This window comes from Ambystoma mexicanum, chromosome 5q (genome assembly GCF_040938575.1).
Source record: "Ambystoma mexicanum isolate Mex_15411 chromosome 5q, UKY_AmexF1_1, whole genome shotgun sequence".
Taxonomy (NCBI): domain Eukaryota; kingdom Metazoa; phylum Chordata; class Amphibia; order Caudata; family Ambystomatidae; genus Ambystoma; species Ambystoma mexicanum.
In genome coordinates this window covers 435,778,577-435,795,781 of record NC_090933.1, presented here as the reverse complement: position 1 = coordinate 435,795,781, position 17,205 = coordinate 435,778,577, and the positions used below count along the sequence as shown (strand labels likewise).

General features: G+C 45.7%; 1 protein-coding gene across 4 annotated transcripts in view; it reads left to right on the top strand.

Moving 5' to 3' along the window:
* ZNF521 (zinc finger protein 521) overlaps positions 1-17,205 on the top strand; it is a 1,002,654-nt gene that overhangs the window by 860,575 nt on the left and 124,874 nt on the right. For all 4 annotated transcript variants that reach the window (XM_069620932.1, XM_069620931.1, XM_069620934.1 and 1 more), the window contains one exon: positions 8,268-8,399. In XM_069620932.1, the coding sequence (XP_069477033.1) occupies positions 8,268-8,399 (132 nt within the window). The remainder of the gene's footprint in view (positions 1-8,267; positions 8,400-17,205) is intronic.

Below are 17,205 nucleotides of genomic sequence, written 5' to 3'. Positions count from 1 at the left end.
TCCACACATGGTTCCTGCACCATGCATGGAATCCATCAAAATGGGGCAGATGTGGAGGTGTTCCAGCTTGTTATGGGCCTAGTTACAATCATGAGCCTCTGAGATGGGATTTTAGGAATATATACTTTCCAAAATATTTTACTTTACCTGAAGATATTGAATGAAGCCATGCCATTGAAACATGCCTTTGCCTTGCAATGAAACCTGTATATTGCCACTGTTTAAGTTTGTTATAGTTGCCTCTGAAACACTGTAGTCGCGGTCTATTTATTCCCTAAATAATCGTACCCTCTGTCCATTTTCAAGCTGCTCTCATCATTATACAGTCGTAGGCCATTGCAATGCAAATCCACCTGCCGTTGAATACCCTTTCCACCCACATTGCAAGTGGACGGCGTGAGTTGCCTGCAGTGAATCTCCCACCGGCCTTTTTAGGGCTAGTTCATCGTAGCCATGGGCTTATTTCACTCTCCTCCTCGGTACGTCTCCGTACCTCCCGGTCACAAATCTGTGCTGTGAAATGTACTCTTGTAGGGGGAACGGCCAAGCATTGAAAGGAAGAAAAATTGGTTAGGGGGCAGAGTAGTTTGTTTGGAGACAAAAAAATAAAAAGAGAAAACCTGCATCAATATCCTAATTGTGTAAATGTTGACGCAGGGAAATGGCCAGAACCGCAGGCCATCTCATTTCTGTGTTGGAGACAGCAGCCTATTCCCATTTTGATCAGAGCATTTGGTGCACTGCCGGCCGCATTGACATTTACCAGGAGGACGTTTATAGCCATTGGCCCTCCTGGATATATGTAGCACAAGAGGCTGAAGGACCCCGCTGGACATTCTCTTGGGGGATCTGGGTAAGAGTCCTGCTTACACACCATTACAAATTGATCTGGAGTAATGGCTGCAGTGTTGATCGGATGCAATAAGGGGGTGGGGGGTGGCCCTGGTGGCAGCCGGGATAACAGCTGCTTGTCAGGCAACCATGGAACATTTATTTGTAGTTGCTCTAGGGTTTTTGTTTTACTTAGATTTTACTGAACAGCGCTGAGAATGAACACTGTTCCCCCTATCTGCTGCAGGACAGCGTACATGGAGAATTGCTGCTTATATTATAAGCGCGGCCCTTGGTGCCCATCGCCTGCATTTACTGTTCCTACGCTCCTCTTCTTTTTAATCGCATCTCTTGGTGGGGTGCCATTGGTACACGTAAGAATTGAAAAAGTAAGATGTTTAGAATTCATCTTTACTTAAGTAAAGGCTGTCCATGTACTCCCAATATGGTCTGAATTTATAGGAGTGTGTATCGTCATTTGATAGTTGTCCAGGTGACGGGCTGATTTTAATTGATCCCTCCCTCCTGCTCTCGCATTCCCCGTGTGGGATCAATTGTGTATATTGTATTTTGAAATTAGCAACATTGCAGCACATCTTCTGAGTTCTTTTCTAGTGCAATTTCCTTTGCGTAATCCGCCGGGTTCATGCTTTTCTACTTGGAGACCCATTTTGTTTTCATCATTAAGGCATCGCTGCCACGCTTTGGCGTGCTTTCTATTCCCTCATCAGATAATTGCTGCTGAAACACCTGTTTTGCGGGCTGCCTTCTCACATCCTCGATGTATTGTGTGTGTGTGTGTGCACAGCAGTAGTCTTGGTTTCCGGTCCCTTCCCCTTGCTTGGCAATTATCTCTGCCTCCTTGACTGTGAGCCCTGCTTTAGCCACCACCCTGAGTGCTCTGGCCCCAAGCGACCTCTGCTCTGCAGTTTCCCCCCAGTCGTTCTGCGGTTCCCAAAGAGGTGAACCATGACAGCCGGTGGTCTGAGGCTTGTATTTCTACTGACCAAAATTCTGCGTTTTCAATCATTTCCCCATTAGTCAGAAAAACCTTTGCCCGTTTTTGAAGATCCTAACATGTCAACCGAGACATCATTAGCTGCTGTACTTAGATGTTCGCCAAAGAAATGCAGATCTAGTATTCGGCCTTAGCTGGAGGTCCAATCACCTGAGCAAACCTTTCCCTTGCCAAGCTGAGCATGCCAGCCACCTTAGCCGTGCCCACCCTGTGCCCAAGTGATTGCAGCTGACCCAGGGGCAGATTTCGTTGAGACTCTGCCTGCTCAGCCCCTTAGTTGAATATTGTATAGTACGATGGTTCTTGAATCAATTGGCTGCGAATTGCACTTTCACAAATGAATTGGAGAGCCTTTTTCCAATTAGTATTGACTGCCACCTTTTCGGAGAGCGGAAAATAATTAGTTTGGATTGAATTGTTTTAAGCTACCTTCCTGGGTATGCTTTTTTTAATGTTATCAGTTCATTTGCCTTCTGCTCACTATATACCACTTAACTTCTTTGTGAATCAGACTGTCTCTGGCACTGACGGAATAAGAATCGGAACAATGTATCTGAAAAGGGGTGTCTGTATTCTGGCTCTAACTCTTAAAAGATGAAAATTGGTGGCTGCTGAATCTTCACTGTATTTGTCAAAAGTACTAAGTTGCTACTTTCTTGTATTTTCTATTATCGACTTGCATTGTATCTTTCCCCACTTCGATACATTGTTCAATCTTTTCTAACATTCCACTTAACCACATATAGCCATTACTTAGTATATTGCCTGCCTTCTGTGGCATTTTTCTTCACTGACCTCTTCAATGTTTATTAGTAATTTAAATTGAACCCCACTTTAGCTCAGTTGGTCAAATGGTGCAAGTGTATCTTGTTGAAGTGGCCACTGCCCCACCTACCTGTCAATCACTGCTAATCTGTTGCCTTTTTTGGAGCCCGTTTTCTTAGCCCACCCTTTTCTTTCTCTACATAAGCTGCCTTTTATCTTTTGCAGTTGGACAGCTGGTGCAAGTGGATCCAGGTCATTTGACTAGTGTGCCACTCAGCTGCTTAGTCCCAAACCTTCCTTTCCTAAATGTTGGATCACAGGGCATCACTCGCCCAGGTGTCCCAAGTGATAGACAGATGAAGAAAAGGGCAATCCCTGTTTTGCGCTGTTAGGCCTGAAAAGGGCTAGAACACATGTGCCTTGAGTTCTAGGTAAGCCAGTTTCATTTGCATCACACTTAACTCACACTTTCCCATCCCTATCCCTCCCTCTTTCACACAGTGTCTGCACCCTGCTCTCTCACTATTCTAGACAGACCCTCGTCTACTTCACTCTCATCACCACCCACATGTTGCCTCAATAACACACACACAACCTCATCGGTGCTCATTCTGTAGTATTTATTCCTCACAACCTCCAAACACATCTTAGATGTCCTCATCCAGCATTCGACACAAGGACTGCCAAGTGAAGATTGGCAGAGAGCTCTGTTACCCACAATACCTCATGAATATACCCAGTCAAGGAGCACACCAAACAAGAATCCAAGAAACTCCTTTCCAAAAACCCACACTCTTGTAGCTACCATCCACCTGATCTACTGACCACCCCAAACCAGCAAAGCCTTTTTTGATGAAATCTCAGACCTCCTCACAACAGCATCCATCAACACAACTAACATTTTCCTCTGAGATCTCTCCCATGGACCCCAAGCCTCCGAGAAAACTGCAGAAACTACTCCAAATGCTCCACAGCATGGACATCAATGAACCGGCCGAGCCAGCCACCATGCCAACCACCAACAAAGGCAGCACACTTGGCATGTTACTAGATACCCCTCTAGCCATCTGTATGTCCCCATCACTCCCACCTTTGGGCTCAACAGACCACACCACCATATCCATCATGCTGCACCACACACCGCTCTCCCCATCTGGCCAACCCATACCGACTGATGCGCCCAATTGCTCTTTGAAGAACTTCAGAACTTTCTCATCAAACTCATATTTTTCTGTGTGTGTGTGTGTGTGTGTGTGTGTGGGGGTGAGGGGGTGTGCGTGGTTGATCACCACAAAAAGCCCTGCGTTGCCTTTGCTTCATCCATTCCTATTTTCTGATACGAACAATACAATAGGTGTGATTTTGAATCTTTACTTTTGTTCCAAGGTTGACACCACGATTCCCCATCCCCAGTAATTTGTGATACAATAGGTGTTTCTAGTTGTATTCTTTATGCAAAAATATATTGGATCATGAAAAGCAGTATTTGTGGTTGAAACACCCATCCTGTTCACTCTTCAAATGTGCACTGAAATCAAGGGTCTATTTTCGACCAGATTTTAAAGTGGATAGATTCTCTTTTTGACAAAACCAAAAAAAGAAAATCCTTTGGTTCCCAGAGCTTCGGCTTTCTGCGGTGAGTAAATGTGGCTATGTTTTAGCCTCTGTTTCCTGAATGGCCGTTTACCTTGTCAGCATCTTAGAAAGTGGCTGCAGCATGCATGATCACGCCCTCCCCCATTTATTTATTTATTTTTGCTTCTGGGGTTAATATCAGTGACCACGTCACCATGCACTAAGCCTCAGTACGAGTTTAGGGAATTGTTTCCTCTTATTTTAATGCGCGGTAACGACCGTGCCACATACCAGTAACTACCATTAGATTTGAGAGTGCACAACATTCTGTTTACCACCCCAAAGTTTTTAAAACATGCATATTTTTCTGAAATACCACTTAAGTTTTATCCACAAATCTGCATGACATAACATGCATTTCCTGTTTGGTATTAATAGCCCTTGTGTCATATGGCGTTGTACAGCTTTATGTCAAGAATGCACAAGTGTATTCCTTAACACAAGGTGCAAAACATCTTTGATATACTGTGGCTGGGTAGAACATTTTTACTTTAGCTTTTGGGTTGAGTTATACAATTACAGAAATCGGATTTGAATTTGTAGTCCAATACCTGAACCAGTAATCACTTGGTCAGTAAAAACAGTCATTATTTAAAATATGGCCAGTTTTCACCGTTGCCACCTAACTAATAAGTGCGGAAGTGTTTCTTTTTTTTCTGTTTTCTAAAATATCAATCTATATTTTTAAAACATTTCATGATGTATATCGCATGATACGCTAGGGTCGTGTAAGGGCTCTATATCACTCCAAATCCTACTACTTAAAATGCAAATGTTTATTCTTAACCTACTAAAATCTGAAAGATCATGTGCCTATTAAACTAAAGTGTGTGAAAATGAATACTGTGAATGAATCTCATCCTATGCTTTAATGTTGGCTTATGCACATTAGCCCTTGTTGCATAACCTAAGAGGCCAGTGCTCCATGGAGTCACTCCAACTCTGGCTTACCTGAAAAATATTGAATGCCGCATCTTCCTAAAATGAAAAGCACTGTTTCAGGACTGGGGATGGGAATCCCATCATTTGAAGTGAATTGTTGGCGTCATGCTTTCACCACATTCAAACATGCCATTTGAGGCAGTATCATGTTTTCACATTCACCAGGCTTGAAAGTCCATTTTACGTAAGGGGTTTGGGTTATCTATCAAGGCACTTTAAAGTATGCACAGCTAGAATACCTGACGAAAAAAAGATATCATTTTAAAACCTCTGTAGTTTGCTTTGGGTTACGCACCAGGGACAGATCTTAAATGAACTAACAAGAGCGATGAACCATGAGTTGTAGCACATTGCCTGACTGAACAAACTAATGAGAATTAAGAAAACTTTACTTGTACCACATTTTGCCACTTTGCCTTTTAAAGGAGTCATTACCAGCTTTACATAGAAAGTAACTGTTATTGCCAATTTTCAAATGCCCAGTAACTGATATTTCCACCACACTCCTGATTATGGATGTGGAGCCAGTTTCCATTGTTGCACAGTAAAATATATTCTGGATTACATGTCTGATCGGTGTCTATTACCACAAGGTGCCATTATAAACACATACCCAATACATTACAGTGCATGTCTCTACATGCCCAATAGATGCATTACCAGTTTTCAAATGCACAGCATGTGGCTCTTCATGTTTCTGCATGCCTAGTAATAAATAATGCCCCTTTCCTCCTGCCTAGTAACAGATCATCCACATTCCCAGTAACAGATGCTGCAATTTTGTATGTGCATAGAATGAGTGTTTTACAGTGCTCATATGCGCAGTGACAGGTTTTGCCAAGTAGAAGGGAATTCCGAATTTAATGTATGGTCGGCAAGAGGCATTGTCAGTTGCCAACTTACTAGTTACATGTTTGCCCCACACCCTAGTATATTAGGTATATAATGACCTATTCTTCAGATTATGGCAATCAGTAGGAAAGTAATGCTTGCTCGCTTTTGGCCATTCTTACAATTCATTATAAAAATGTGTTTCCAGCAATTTACTATGCTTATAATCGTTCAGAAAAACCTATCTCGCACTTTCTACAATGTCATGTTTTTTTGTTAGAGGGGTGGTGCATTGCTGTTCATTCACTACTCTTGATTGAAAGAGGCTGCCTGCTTCGTTCTAACATGGCTGCCGTCCTTTACAAGACCGTTAATTTAAGACTCACACTAATGGTGAAAGTTTATTTGGGATGGTTTCTCTATAGCTAGAATCAGATATAAATGGATCCCAGTTTTTCCCATGCTTACCACATCTTAGAACATTGTGAGCCATGCCTACTTTGACGGCCCTTTCCACTTTCAAACATGCACACTTTTGATAAGCGCATGCCGTCTGCTTTCTGTATTTCTGTAAGAAGGCTATTCACTTTCGGGCATTGGTTGGGGAAAGGCGTCTTCAACTATGTGTGGTGCTTACAATTTAGTTAAACCCTCCTTGCTTTGGGTTATAGGGCATGTGACCCACTTTCTGCATGTCCTATTATTGGATAGCTAGTGGTGCTGCAAGCTTGCCTACGCTTTTTTTAGGGGCACTGCCTCTCTCTTCTTAAGATGCCCACTATTGGTAGGAAGAAAGTGCCCTGTCCACCATGCCTACCCATTGTTCGAAGATAGTGCCTCCTTTAAGTCTACTGTTAGTTGAACAGTGCCTTCTGTTATCTATGATGTGTAGCATTGGCTACAACACAATGCTTCCTGGTTAACTAATCAGGCCACTGGTAAGGCTAGAGTACCTCAAGATTTGTGGCATGCCAATTAGTAGTCTAAAGAGTGCTTATAGCCATGTCCTCTATCACAATCTAGCCATGCTTCCACACAACTATACATGTAAAATGTATTCTTAGTGACTGAGGCAGGAATCAGGAATTGTGCAACTTCCCTTCTTGCGCACACATTTTACAATCCCAGTCAACAGTTGTGGCTGGTGACATTTTGTTATTGGGTGTGGTGTACATATTTGCCAGAAATATGCGTGAGAGACTAAGAGCAGCATAGCCAGAGTGCTTTCTGGTTGCTGCATATGCGCGCAGGAGCGAGAGCGCTCCTTTGCTAGCACCCCCTCACACATTCAAACGTGCAGTTCCCCAACCTGCATAACAAATGGGCCATGCAAGGCTGAGGTAGCCAAACGCCCTCAGGCTTGCATGACCCATTGCACATGCATCCTGGATAACAAACTATCAAAGGGAAACAACGTTGCATTTTGACAGTTTAACCCACAGCTCTTCCACAGTGGGCCAGGGTTTTGTTGGGTCGGGACCCCGCACCCATTTTAAATGAGTCACCTCTGCAAATCTATATGTAAATGGCTGTCCTAGCACCTGTAACATGTTTTTAAATTCGAATAATTTATAACCAACATACATATCGATACATATCGATCCCATATTCACTCGCTGCACTCCAACTATGAGCCAGCTCTTATAACCGACAACTCAGCCATTGCTCTCATGCTCTAGCAAAGCACTTTGGACACTGATGAAAGTGGGAGTCAGTAACATTTCAGGCAGAATTGACATCCGGATGAATGTGTACATTCATGACAAATAACTTTAGAAGAACAAGCACATTTATTGATTTGATCTTTGTACACATTCCGACCAGCCAGAGAGACTTGACCTTATTAGTGAGCCCGAAGCACTTCAAAGAAAACATTTTCAGACTAAGAGCAAGTAGACTGCCTTGCTGAATGTAGCCATGTCTGCATACACACACCTGTTAATGTTGCTAACTGGAAGAACGCCTGTAGTACTGAGAATGTGCTTGCTATGAGTGCATTTTCTCCAGCCAAGCTTGCCTCACACAATATTTAGGATGGCAACTTTGCTAACACAATGAGTTCGCCTGCATTAGTATTATTTGTGTTAGTTAATCATTCTTTAAATCCACATTTATGTTTTGTCCAACCTTAAATTTTGAAGAAGCTATGCATACTCACTAAATGTTGGCTGGTCTTGCAGATGGATAATGGATTTAAATTGAGTCCCTGATCATTGTTTTTTTGTGCTTTTGATTTCTCCTCCAGATGAAGGACTGAACCACGAGTGCAAACTGTGCAGCCAGTCTTTTGATTCACCAGCCAAGCTGCAGTGCCACCTGATCGAGCACAGTTTTGAAGGGATGGGAGGCACATTTAAGTGCCCGGTTTGCTTCACAGGTAGGTTCACTGGTCGATCAAGAAAAGTAAATACTTCTGCTTGCGTGTTTTCATGGTCCCGAAATGCTGACATGTGCTTATTTTCCCAGTTGTTCATCTTAATTATATAAGCTGTAAGGCATTGACCCAATATTTTTTGGTTGCATTGATGACCCCAATGCCATGAAAATTGATAGATTTCAAGGGTAAACTTCATAGAAATTAAGCAGCTTTACTATCTTTCAGGTAGGTCTTCTCTATCTAGAATTTAGGGTGGGGATTTGTTTCAGAAAATTATTTTAAGAAATGAACGCAAATATGCCTGTCATAAATAAAATTTAGATTTTTATCTTAGTATATTTTGGTTTATAAAAAAAAAGCCTTTTATAAATGAAACCAACAATTCAAAGTAAGTCATATCTTGAGTCCAACACATGTATGCAAAAATATATAATTCAATGCACAACAGACGTACTGTGTAAAAGATCTATACAGTCCTAATTATTAAAAACATAATTAGGATTTCTAATTTAAAATCCCTCTTGCGACCCGACATTACTATCACTTGACTGTCATGTACACTGTATATAGCCACAGATATCCAATATGGCTAAATGTGCCTACCAAACTTTTTAGCTTTGAATTCCTGAAGGGTTGAGCAGTTTTTCATCAAGTGCCATAAGGATTCGAATTTTTGTTTCTAATGGATTTTCTCCCATGTATTGTTCATCTATGATTTCCCTATCCTAGCGCAGCTCTTCCTGAGAAACTTTTCCACCACCACGGGGCGTCTCTGTTGTCTCTGCATGATACCCCTATGCGCCCGCGCCGGATAGAATGTAGGGGACAAAAATATCAAATATATATATATATATCGGCACTGTGCCCTCGGTTCCTTTTTTCCTGCACACACTATTCTTTGAGGAACTCATGATGGCAACAAGTAAGACAGACACAAGTGATCACAGTTCAAGGGTGTTTATTGAACAATGAATGTTGTATGCAGGTTGAAAAAAAGCCTAATCTAAACCAAAATCTAAGATCGAGCAAGCGTCAACCATCACATGAAAAATAAGGCAGTCCTAGTGGTGTTGTGTCAAAATAAAAGGCCCTGTACTAAGAAACGTATTGCCAAACCTCACAACTAATACAAAAAGGTGTAAGGGATAGTTCTCAAGAAAAGAGAGAAGTGTGCTCAAATAATATGTCAGGATGCGGTAGTCTGGGTCTCCCTTCCCCGCCTTTTGGACATTGGCTAAGTTGGGAGCTTGGAGCACAGTACAGGCTCCGGTTTCTCCAGCACGAGATACAGTTCCAATGGCAGTTTTAAGGACCATCGATGGCCAAGTCTTGTTTCCTTTGTAAGTCTCTTGCCTTCGGGCCTGACGTGTTCAAATAACCCAAACAAAAGTTCCTTTAACCAAATGAAAGCTTGTTAGGGTGATAATGATTCACCCCCTGCTTCACCCTCTTCTGGGCGATGATCCTTCTCAATTATAATCCACGGTTCATATTTCTTAATTTATGTCAGTGCTTTTCTTACTTGAAGTTTGGATGATAGCTTCACCCCTGGATCCCACTCGAGCTTGGACCTCTTGTGACTGCTAGTGCTTGGGTTACAGCTTCATCTCCCTCTGCCGGGCTCAGACCCTTCTTCGCTGGCATCCCTCCTTCGGCTTCACTCTTGCCGTCTCTTAACATTTGGCTTTCACTTTTCTCAATCTTCGGGTGACAACTTTTCACACTTTAATCCCCCTCTGCTGGGCTCTGACCCCTCTCTATTCTTAGCCTCTCTGCAACGGTTTACTGATGCTCTTGATCATGTTGATAGTTGCTCACCCCTTGGTCCCCCTTTTCTGGTCGCTGACCCCTCTTTACTTTCAATGTTCTCTTTTTATACAGTTCAATGTTTGTGGGATTCACCTCACTTTCTTTCACACTGCTTTTAGATCAAAGTTTTTCAATTGTATTGGGATTTTTCTTTACCCTCTGTATGACCACTTAGATCTATTTTGCTGGCCCTCCTACGGCATTCTGGTAATTGTTTCGTTCAGGTGGGGATTGACCCGAGTCTCCTGGGTTTAGCTCCCACGTGGTGCCTGCTTCCCCTCTGCAGCTGGTTTCCCATGAACACTTTTACAGTTCTTTCTCACTTTGCGATTCTCACTCAACACAGCCTGGTTCTTATCGGTTCTCCCCTCGACACACTGGCTCTGATGAACCGCTTGCCTTTTGGCTTCTCTAGAGTCCAGGCTGGTGCCACGGGCGCAGGAGCTTCCTTCGCTCCTGCTTATCGGCATAAGCTTGCCCCGTGTAATGTTGACATCTGCTGCAAGACACTGGTGCTATTGTTCGTGGTCTTAGGCTCTCTTCCACAAAGGTTCTGGGGGTCTGGTACGAAAAAAGAGCAAGGTCACTTCTCTCATTGCCACCCTCTCGATTCCTGCTTCCTTTCTCCTTCTTGAACTGCGATGCCTGCTTAGCCTTCTCGTGCTGTCTGCTGTGCTCGCCTGGCTTGTATTGTGCTCTCATGCTCCACCTTTTATCCCTGTGGGGAAAAGGAAGGGTTGTCGGGTGTGCATGATTAAAGTCATGACTTTGCCTGACACTTGTGTGGGACCTGTCAGGTAAACCGTTTTATTACTAGACCGCTGTGCAAAGCTGTTCGTATCGGAAAGGGGGGGGGGGTTAGTGAATTTGAGTTTCCTACAGGGTAAGATGGGGATGGTTTGCAAAATGGACGAGACCGGGATGAAGAACAGAACATAGGTGATTGTGGGAATGGTATTAGTTTGTCATCTTCCGAAATCCCAATCTACTATGACAATCAATGGGACGGGATTGGTAGGGTTTGCGGGGTAAGTGGGAATAGCTGGGGTCATTTCATGAACAAAGGGGATTATGGGAATCATGTTTGTCTAATTAGATGGGGAATGCGTAACATGATGATCAGAAGGACGGGAAGGAGGAGAATTCTGGGAGTTATGGTTTTTGGGTGTAACCGAGTTTGGGACGTTAGAGGATTGATTACGTACAGAAGGGGTTGTTGGATCTCGGCTAGAAAGATCTAGTGGGAGGAAGGGAGGCAGATGCAATACAGCTCATGAAAGCCACAGATACCTCGCCCTCCTCTCCTTCTCTGGCACAATACTGCATCTCACCTGGGGTACTCCTCTGAACATAAGCCTGGGTTCCCCTACCCAGGGGATCCTCCCCCACTGGTTCACCCCCAGGAACTGGATGCATCAGCGATGGCTGTGCCCTGGCTACCTGAATAAGGGATTCTCAAGGTCCTACTTTGAGAATACCCTCTGGTTTCTCACAGTTCGCTAATCAGGAACACACTCATCAGGCTCACATTTCTTCTGTACACCATGCCTACTTTGCCTAAGGCCTCGGGCTGCAAGACGTGCAGACTGCGGCCAACAGATGTCGGTCTTGGATCTGCACCGGATTTGTCTGCATCTCTTGGGTGAGGACCACAACACATGGCATTGCGGGTTGTGCCAGTCCATGCCCATGAAAGCCCTCTAGAAAAGGGCAGCAAAACTCTTCACGTTCTTGTACAGGGCGATGGGTGAAGTGTCTGCAGTCTTGTTCGTGGTTGCAATGACCGGCGCTCCAAGGAAAGGATGACTCCATGTAAGGAGTAGCATAAGAACCACCACCGGAAGAGGTCCCGCTCCCCAAGTGAGTCCTCATCCTCACAGCGACATATTCCTCTTGCAGTTCAAAAAGAAAAGCCAAGGTGCTGACGGCTACGGCCTCTGTGCATTTGGCACAAGCAGCGGCACCCTCTAATTTGGCTGTGGCATCGCTGACTCCCACTGCGTCTGTTGCGACTGGCAGGGTACCCACTGTGGACCACTCCTGCATGCCTACAGGCTGAAGCATGGACCAGAAGATGATGGTGGTTCCTCAGTGCCAACAGGCCCAGACTTCAGGTGCCGAGGCATTATCAGCATCTCCCGACTTTGTCAGAGGCGTCGCTCGACATTGTTGACACCACAGCTCCACAGGAATATACCCCAATCCCTATTGACGCATTCATGTCTCAGATCTACTACATCTATAACGAGGAGGGCAACCAGGTTTCCTTTGGACTAGAACCTCTGGATTCTAGGGAGGTGAGGGATATCCCGGAGGGATTCTATGGGGAAGGTGAGGATGTGTTGGGACTGGCCATGGGCATGCAAATCACCAGTGGCCTTGATACCTCCTTGGAGATGGACATTTTGCCAGCTCTCAATCCAGGGAAGCCTCAAGCCGCCTTCCAGTATTTAATGGCTCAGGTGGGCAGTACTCTGGTGCTATAAACTCTGTCCAAGGTTCAGTGCTAACTATTCGACATACTAGCTGATGTTACCAAGGAGGAGACACTCCTGCCCTTCAATGTGGCAGTGGAAGCCCCCATACTGGAGGTGTGGTAGAAACCTGCCTCTTTTCCGTCAGTGGACAGGGAACTTGTGAAGAAACACCATCCAGCTCCATCTGACCCATTTCTTCCCTCCTACCATGCTTCACCAAAGAGTTTGATGGTTCAGGCCATGACAGCTAGCCTGACGACTTTAACCTTCCCTGAAACCGAACAAAGAAAGTAAGAGGTTTGACGTGTGGGGAAAGAAGGTTTTTGCGTTGGGCTGTCTTGCACTGCATGCTGTGAATGCCTCGTGTTCTTCTTCGGCCTTTGGGCAGCTGTGACCACTACGGCTGAATACTTCCTGGAAAGAGAGATGAGGGACAGTTTCCTTTCCTTGGTCACGGATGGCAAGGAGGCAGCACACTAGTTGCATTCAGCACAGCATGATACGAACTGTGTGGGCAGATCCATGGCCATGAGCACTATGGTCAAACTCAACTCTTGGCTGAAGACATGGTTTGTGGCCGATGTTCAGACCAAGCCGTTGGACATGCCCTTCGATGGGCAAAACATTTTTGGACCTTAGGCTGATGACACCCTCCAGATGGTCCAGTCTTCAAAGGCAATGGCTAAGTCCTTAGGGCTTGCCATGCAACAGTCCTCCATGCAGTCGGCATTTCGAGGAAGGGGTTTTCATCCCTCCACCGCCTATGCCCCATAAGACCATGGTCAGTGTACCCTGGGAAGAATGCAGGGCACATGCATCACTGCAGAGTTGAGGTAGAGGTGCCCAGAGGGTAGCGCAGCCGCTGTCCCCGCCCGCTATACCCCAGGGTACAAATCCTCAGTAATGGACTATGCTACTCCACGCTGTGGGGGAAGGGGGGCTCTTTCCCTTTTCAGCCCAGAATGGTCAAGGACCACATCAGGTTCTTGGGCCTTACACCTTTCATCCTACAGAGATATTGATTGCCTCCTGTTACTCGAGCACCCTACGGACCATGACCCATAGGTCACCCCCTTGTCACTGGACCCTATCCTCTTGGAGGGGGAGGGTCCATCGGGTTATGATGAAAAACACGGGTGTGCTGGTACCATGATCGAAACCAGGCATGGGGTGGTACTCCCCCCTATTTTCTGGTGCCAAAGGAGGACAGGGGCTTTCATCCCATTCGGGATCTGCGGCTGCTGAATTTGTTCCTATGCAAGGTCAATTCCAAGATGGTTACACTGACTCAGATCCTGCTAGCCCTCAATCTGCACGACTGGCTGACATAACTGGACCTTCAGGATGCCTACTTCCACCTGACTATCGAAAGCACAGGTAGTACTTGAGGCTTGTGGTAGGCAAACATCACTACTGGCCCAGAATCCTGCTGTTCGGTCTTTCTTTGTCACCCAGGGTTTTCACCAAGCTGCTAGCAGTGGCAGCAACTCACCTCAGGCGGGAGGGCATTCATGTCTTTCCGTACCTGTACGACTGGCTCACCTGACCACGCTCCCCAGTTCTAGTGTCCGAGCCTCTACTTCGCACATGCACACTATTGCAGAGCCTGGGCTGTTCCCTGAGCTTCAAAAAGTCTCTGGTTTCTCCATCCCAGTCCCTTAAATGTATCCAAGGGGCTTTGACACTCACCTGGGCAGGAAAGCCTGAGTATTGAGTGACAAACATCTTTCTGATGGTCCATATCCTCTAATCCCAGGAATCTTCTGGGCCTCATGGCCTCCTGCATCTTAGTGGTGCCGAAGGTGAGACTGTGCATGATATTGCTTCAGTGGCTTCTCCATTGTCAATGGTTGTTGTTTCAGGGCTACATGTCAGACCTTTTGCGGGTCTCTGACCAGGTGTCTCAGGATCTTGCATATTGGGCCGTGCGGGACAACTTGCTGAGAGGATTGTAGTTTAGTCAACCTTGGCACCAGGTACCTCTGGTCACAGACACACATCTGACTGACTGGGGTGCTCACCATTCAGAGCTATTGGTTTGAAGAGTGTGGTCTCCCGCTGAGACTCGGGAGAACATCAACTTGCTGGATCTGATGGCGATCAAGCTGGCCCTGGTCATTTTTTCCCCTATGTGAATGCAAGACTGTGCTGATCCTGACTGACAAAGCAGTTTAAATGCACTACCTAAACAAATGAGGTGTGGGGTCCTCTGGAGAATGGTGTCTCTTTGATGGCAGCTCGTCTGTCCAGAAGAGAGAATGTCACAGTGGATTCCTTGAGCAGACAGACTTCGGTCTCCCATGAGTAGGAGCTCTGCCAGGAAGTTCTGGAGGAGATCTTCACCTCTTGGGGGACTCTTCAAGTGGACCTCTTTGCTTCCAGTGTCAACATGAAGTGCGAGTTGTTCTGCTCCAGGGAATTTCCACATTAGGGAACTCTGGAGGATGCATCGACTGTCGAGTGGACTTTAGACCTACTTCATGCATCCCCGCCAATCCCGGTCATTTTGCTTCTTCTCAGGAGGTTACCTTTTCGGAATCACAATGATCCTGATTGCTCAGGACTGGGCTTGTATAGGGTAGTATCCAGACTTGCTGGACATGTCCATCTGTCCCCTCCGGCACCTTCTGAGGAGAGTCGATTTGCTCTCCCAATCAGAGGAGTGGGTCCTCCACCTGAACCTCAGAAGCCTGAGCCTTCATGCTTGGCTACTGAGAGGATTCAATACAAGTAGTTGGACTTGTTGTACAATGTCCTCAACGTGCTCCTATCAGCTAGTCGGACCGCTACCAAATCCATTTATACCTGCAGATGTACATTTTTAATTTGCTGCCAGGCGAGGGATCTGGATCCTTTATCCTGTCCACTATTCCCTGTGTTGGACTTTCTGCTATGTGTGGCCTAGGCAGGGCAGGCCTGGAGGCTGGCCTTGTAAAGTGTTACCTCACCACTATTATGGTGTTCAAGAGGTCCCCTGAACAGGACTCTGTCTTCACAATCCCCACTTTTAAGCAGTTCTTGCGGGGTTTGTGTAACCAGCTTCCCCCCCTGTCATTTTGTGGTTTTGGCTTGCAATTTGAATGTGGTTTTAATATTTCTTATGGTTGCTCTGTTTGAGCCCCTTCATTCCTATTCTATTGGATTGCTCACCTGGAAGGTGATTTTCCTGGGTGCCATCACTTCCGTGAGGCGGGTGAGTGAGCTGCATGCATTGTCCGTTTTACCGCTCTTGTTTACAAAGAGAAGGTAACTTTGAGCGTGAGGCCCTCCATTCTGCCAAAAGTTGTCTCAGATTTTCATCTGACGATCCATCTTCCTGTGTTTTTCTCTGACTCACCCTTCCAAGGCAGAGGAATGAAACCATCGACTGGACCCAGTGTGGGCCCTTATGTTCTGCATCTCTCAAACAAGAGCGACTAGAACGATGGCCAGCTTTTTGTGGGTTACGTTGGGGCTCGTGCAGATGGGGTTGTCACCAAGCAGACCCTGTCAAGGTGGATCATTCTCTGCATGTCAGAATGCTATGATCTGACTGTAAAGGATGTGCCTGGGGGGGGGGTCTCAGAGCCCAATCTACCATAGGAGTGTCTGCCACTTCTGCCCTTACAGCGGTGATCCTGTCCTGGACATCTACCAGGCTGCAACCTGACATTCTTTGCACACATTTGCAAAGCATTACTGCTTGGATTCCCTTGCAGGCCTCGATGCAATTTTGGTAGTTATCCAGAGTTTTCTGGTTTGGGTAGTGTCCTTGCTTCCTTCCTTCCTCCAGATGTATGTACTACTTTGAAAGTCTATCATAGCTGAGGAATCCATGGGAGGAAAGAGTAGAACAAACTGCATACCTCTCTGTAATGTTTTCTCATGGATATTCCTCTCATGTTATGATAACAGTTTTGTAAAGGGCTCATATGCCTGCAGGCATCTTGGTGCTACAGACATCAAGCACAGCTAATCAAATCCAGTTATTTCAAAGAGGAAGGTTTTCAAAGGATGTCTAAATTGCAGATGGTTGGAAGTACACTTCAAAGCAAGAGAGAGTGCATTCCAGAGTCTGTCTGCTGCCACAGAGCAGGCCTGACCGCCCGCTCTGGACAGACGGAACCTGGGAAATGAAACTAAGCAGGTGCTCCCAGAGCGTAAGGCTCGAGCAGGCAGAAGTGCAGCAGGCCAAAAAGATGGAGCCCAGAGAGTGGGACTGGGAGGAGAACCCACACCAGAACCTCAGTCTTGTTCCAATTCAGCATCAGCCAGTTCTTACCCATCCAATCCCCAACGGCTGTCCGGCACGATGCCGCCTCAGTCTGGTTTAGATCTAAACGAGCCAGGATCTGGATGTCATCAGCATATCAGTAGCACCTGAAGCCATCGATTCCCCATTGCTCTCCGTACCTGTTCATCCTGGTTGAGCGCTTGTACACGATTGGTTTTATGACAATGGTCCTGACATCATATCAGACGAAGGGTACATATGCGTCGCGTGGAGCTGGCATGGAACCAAGCTGCACCCCGTGGTGGTA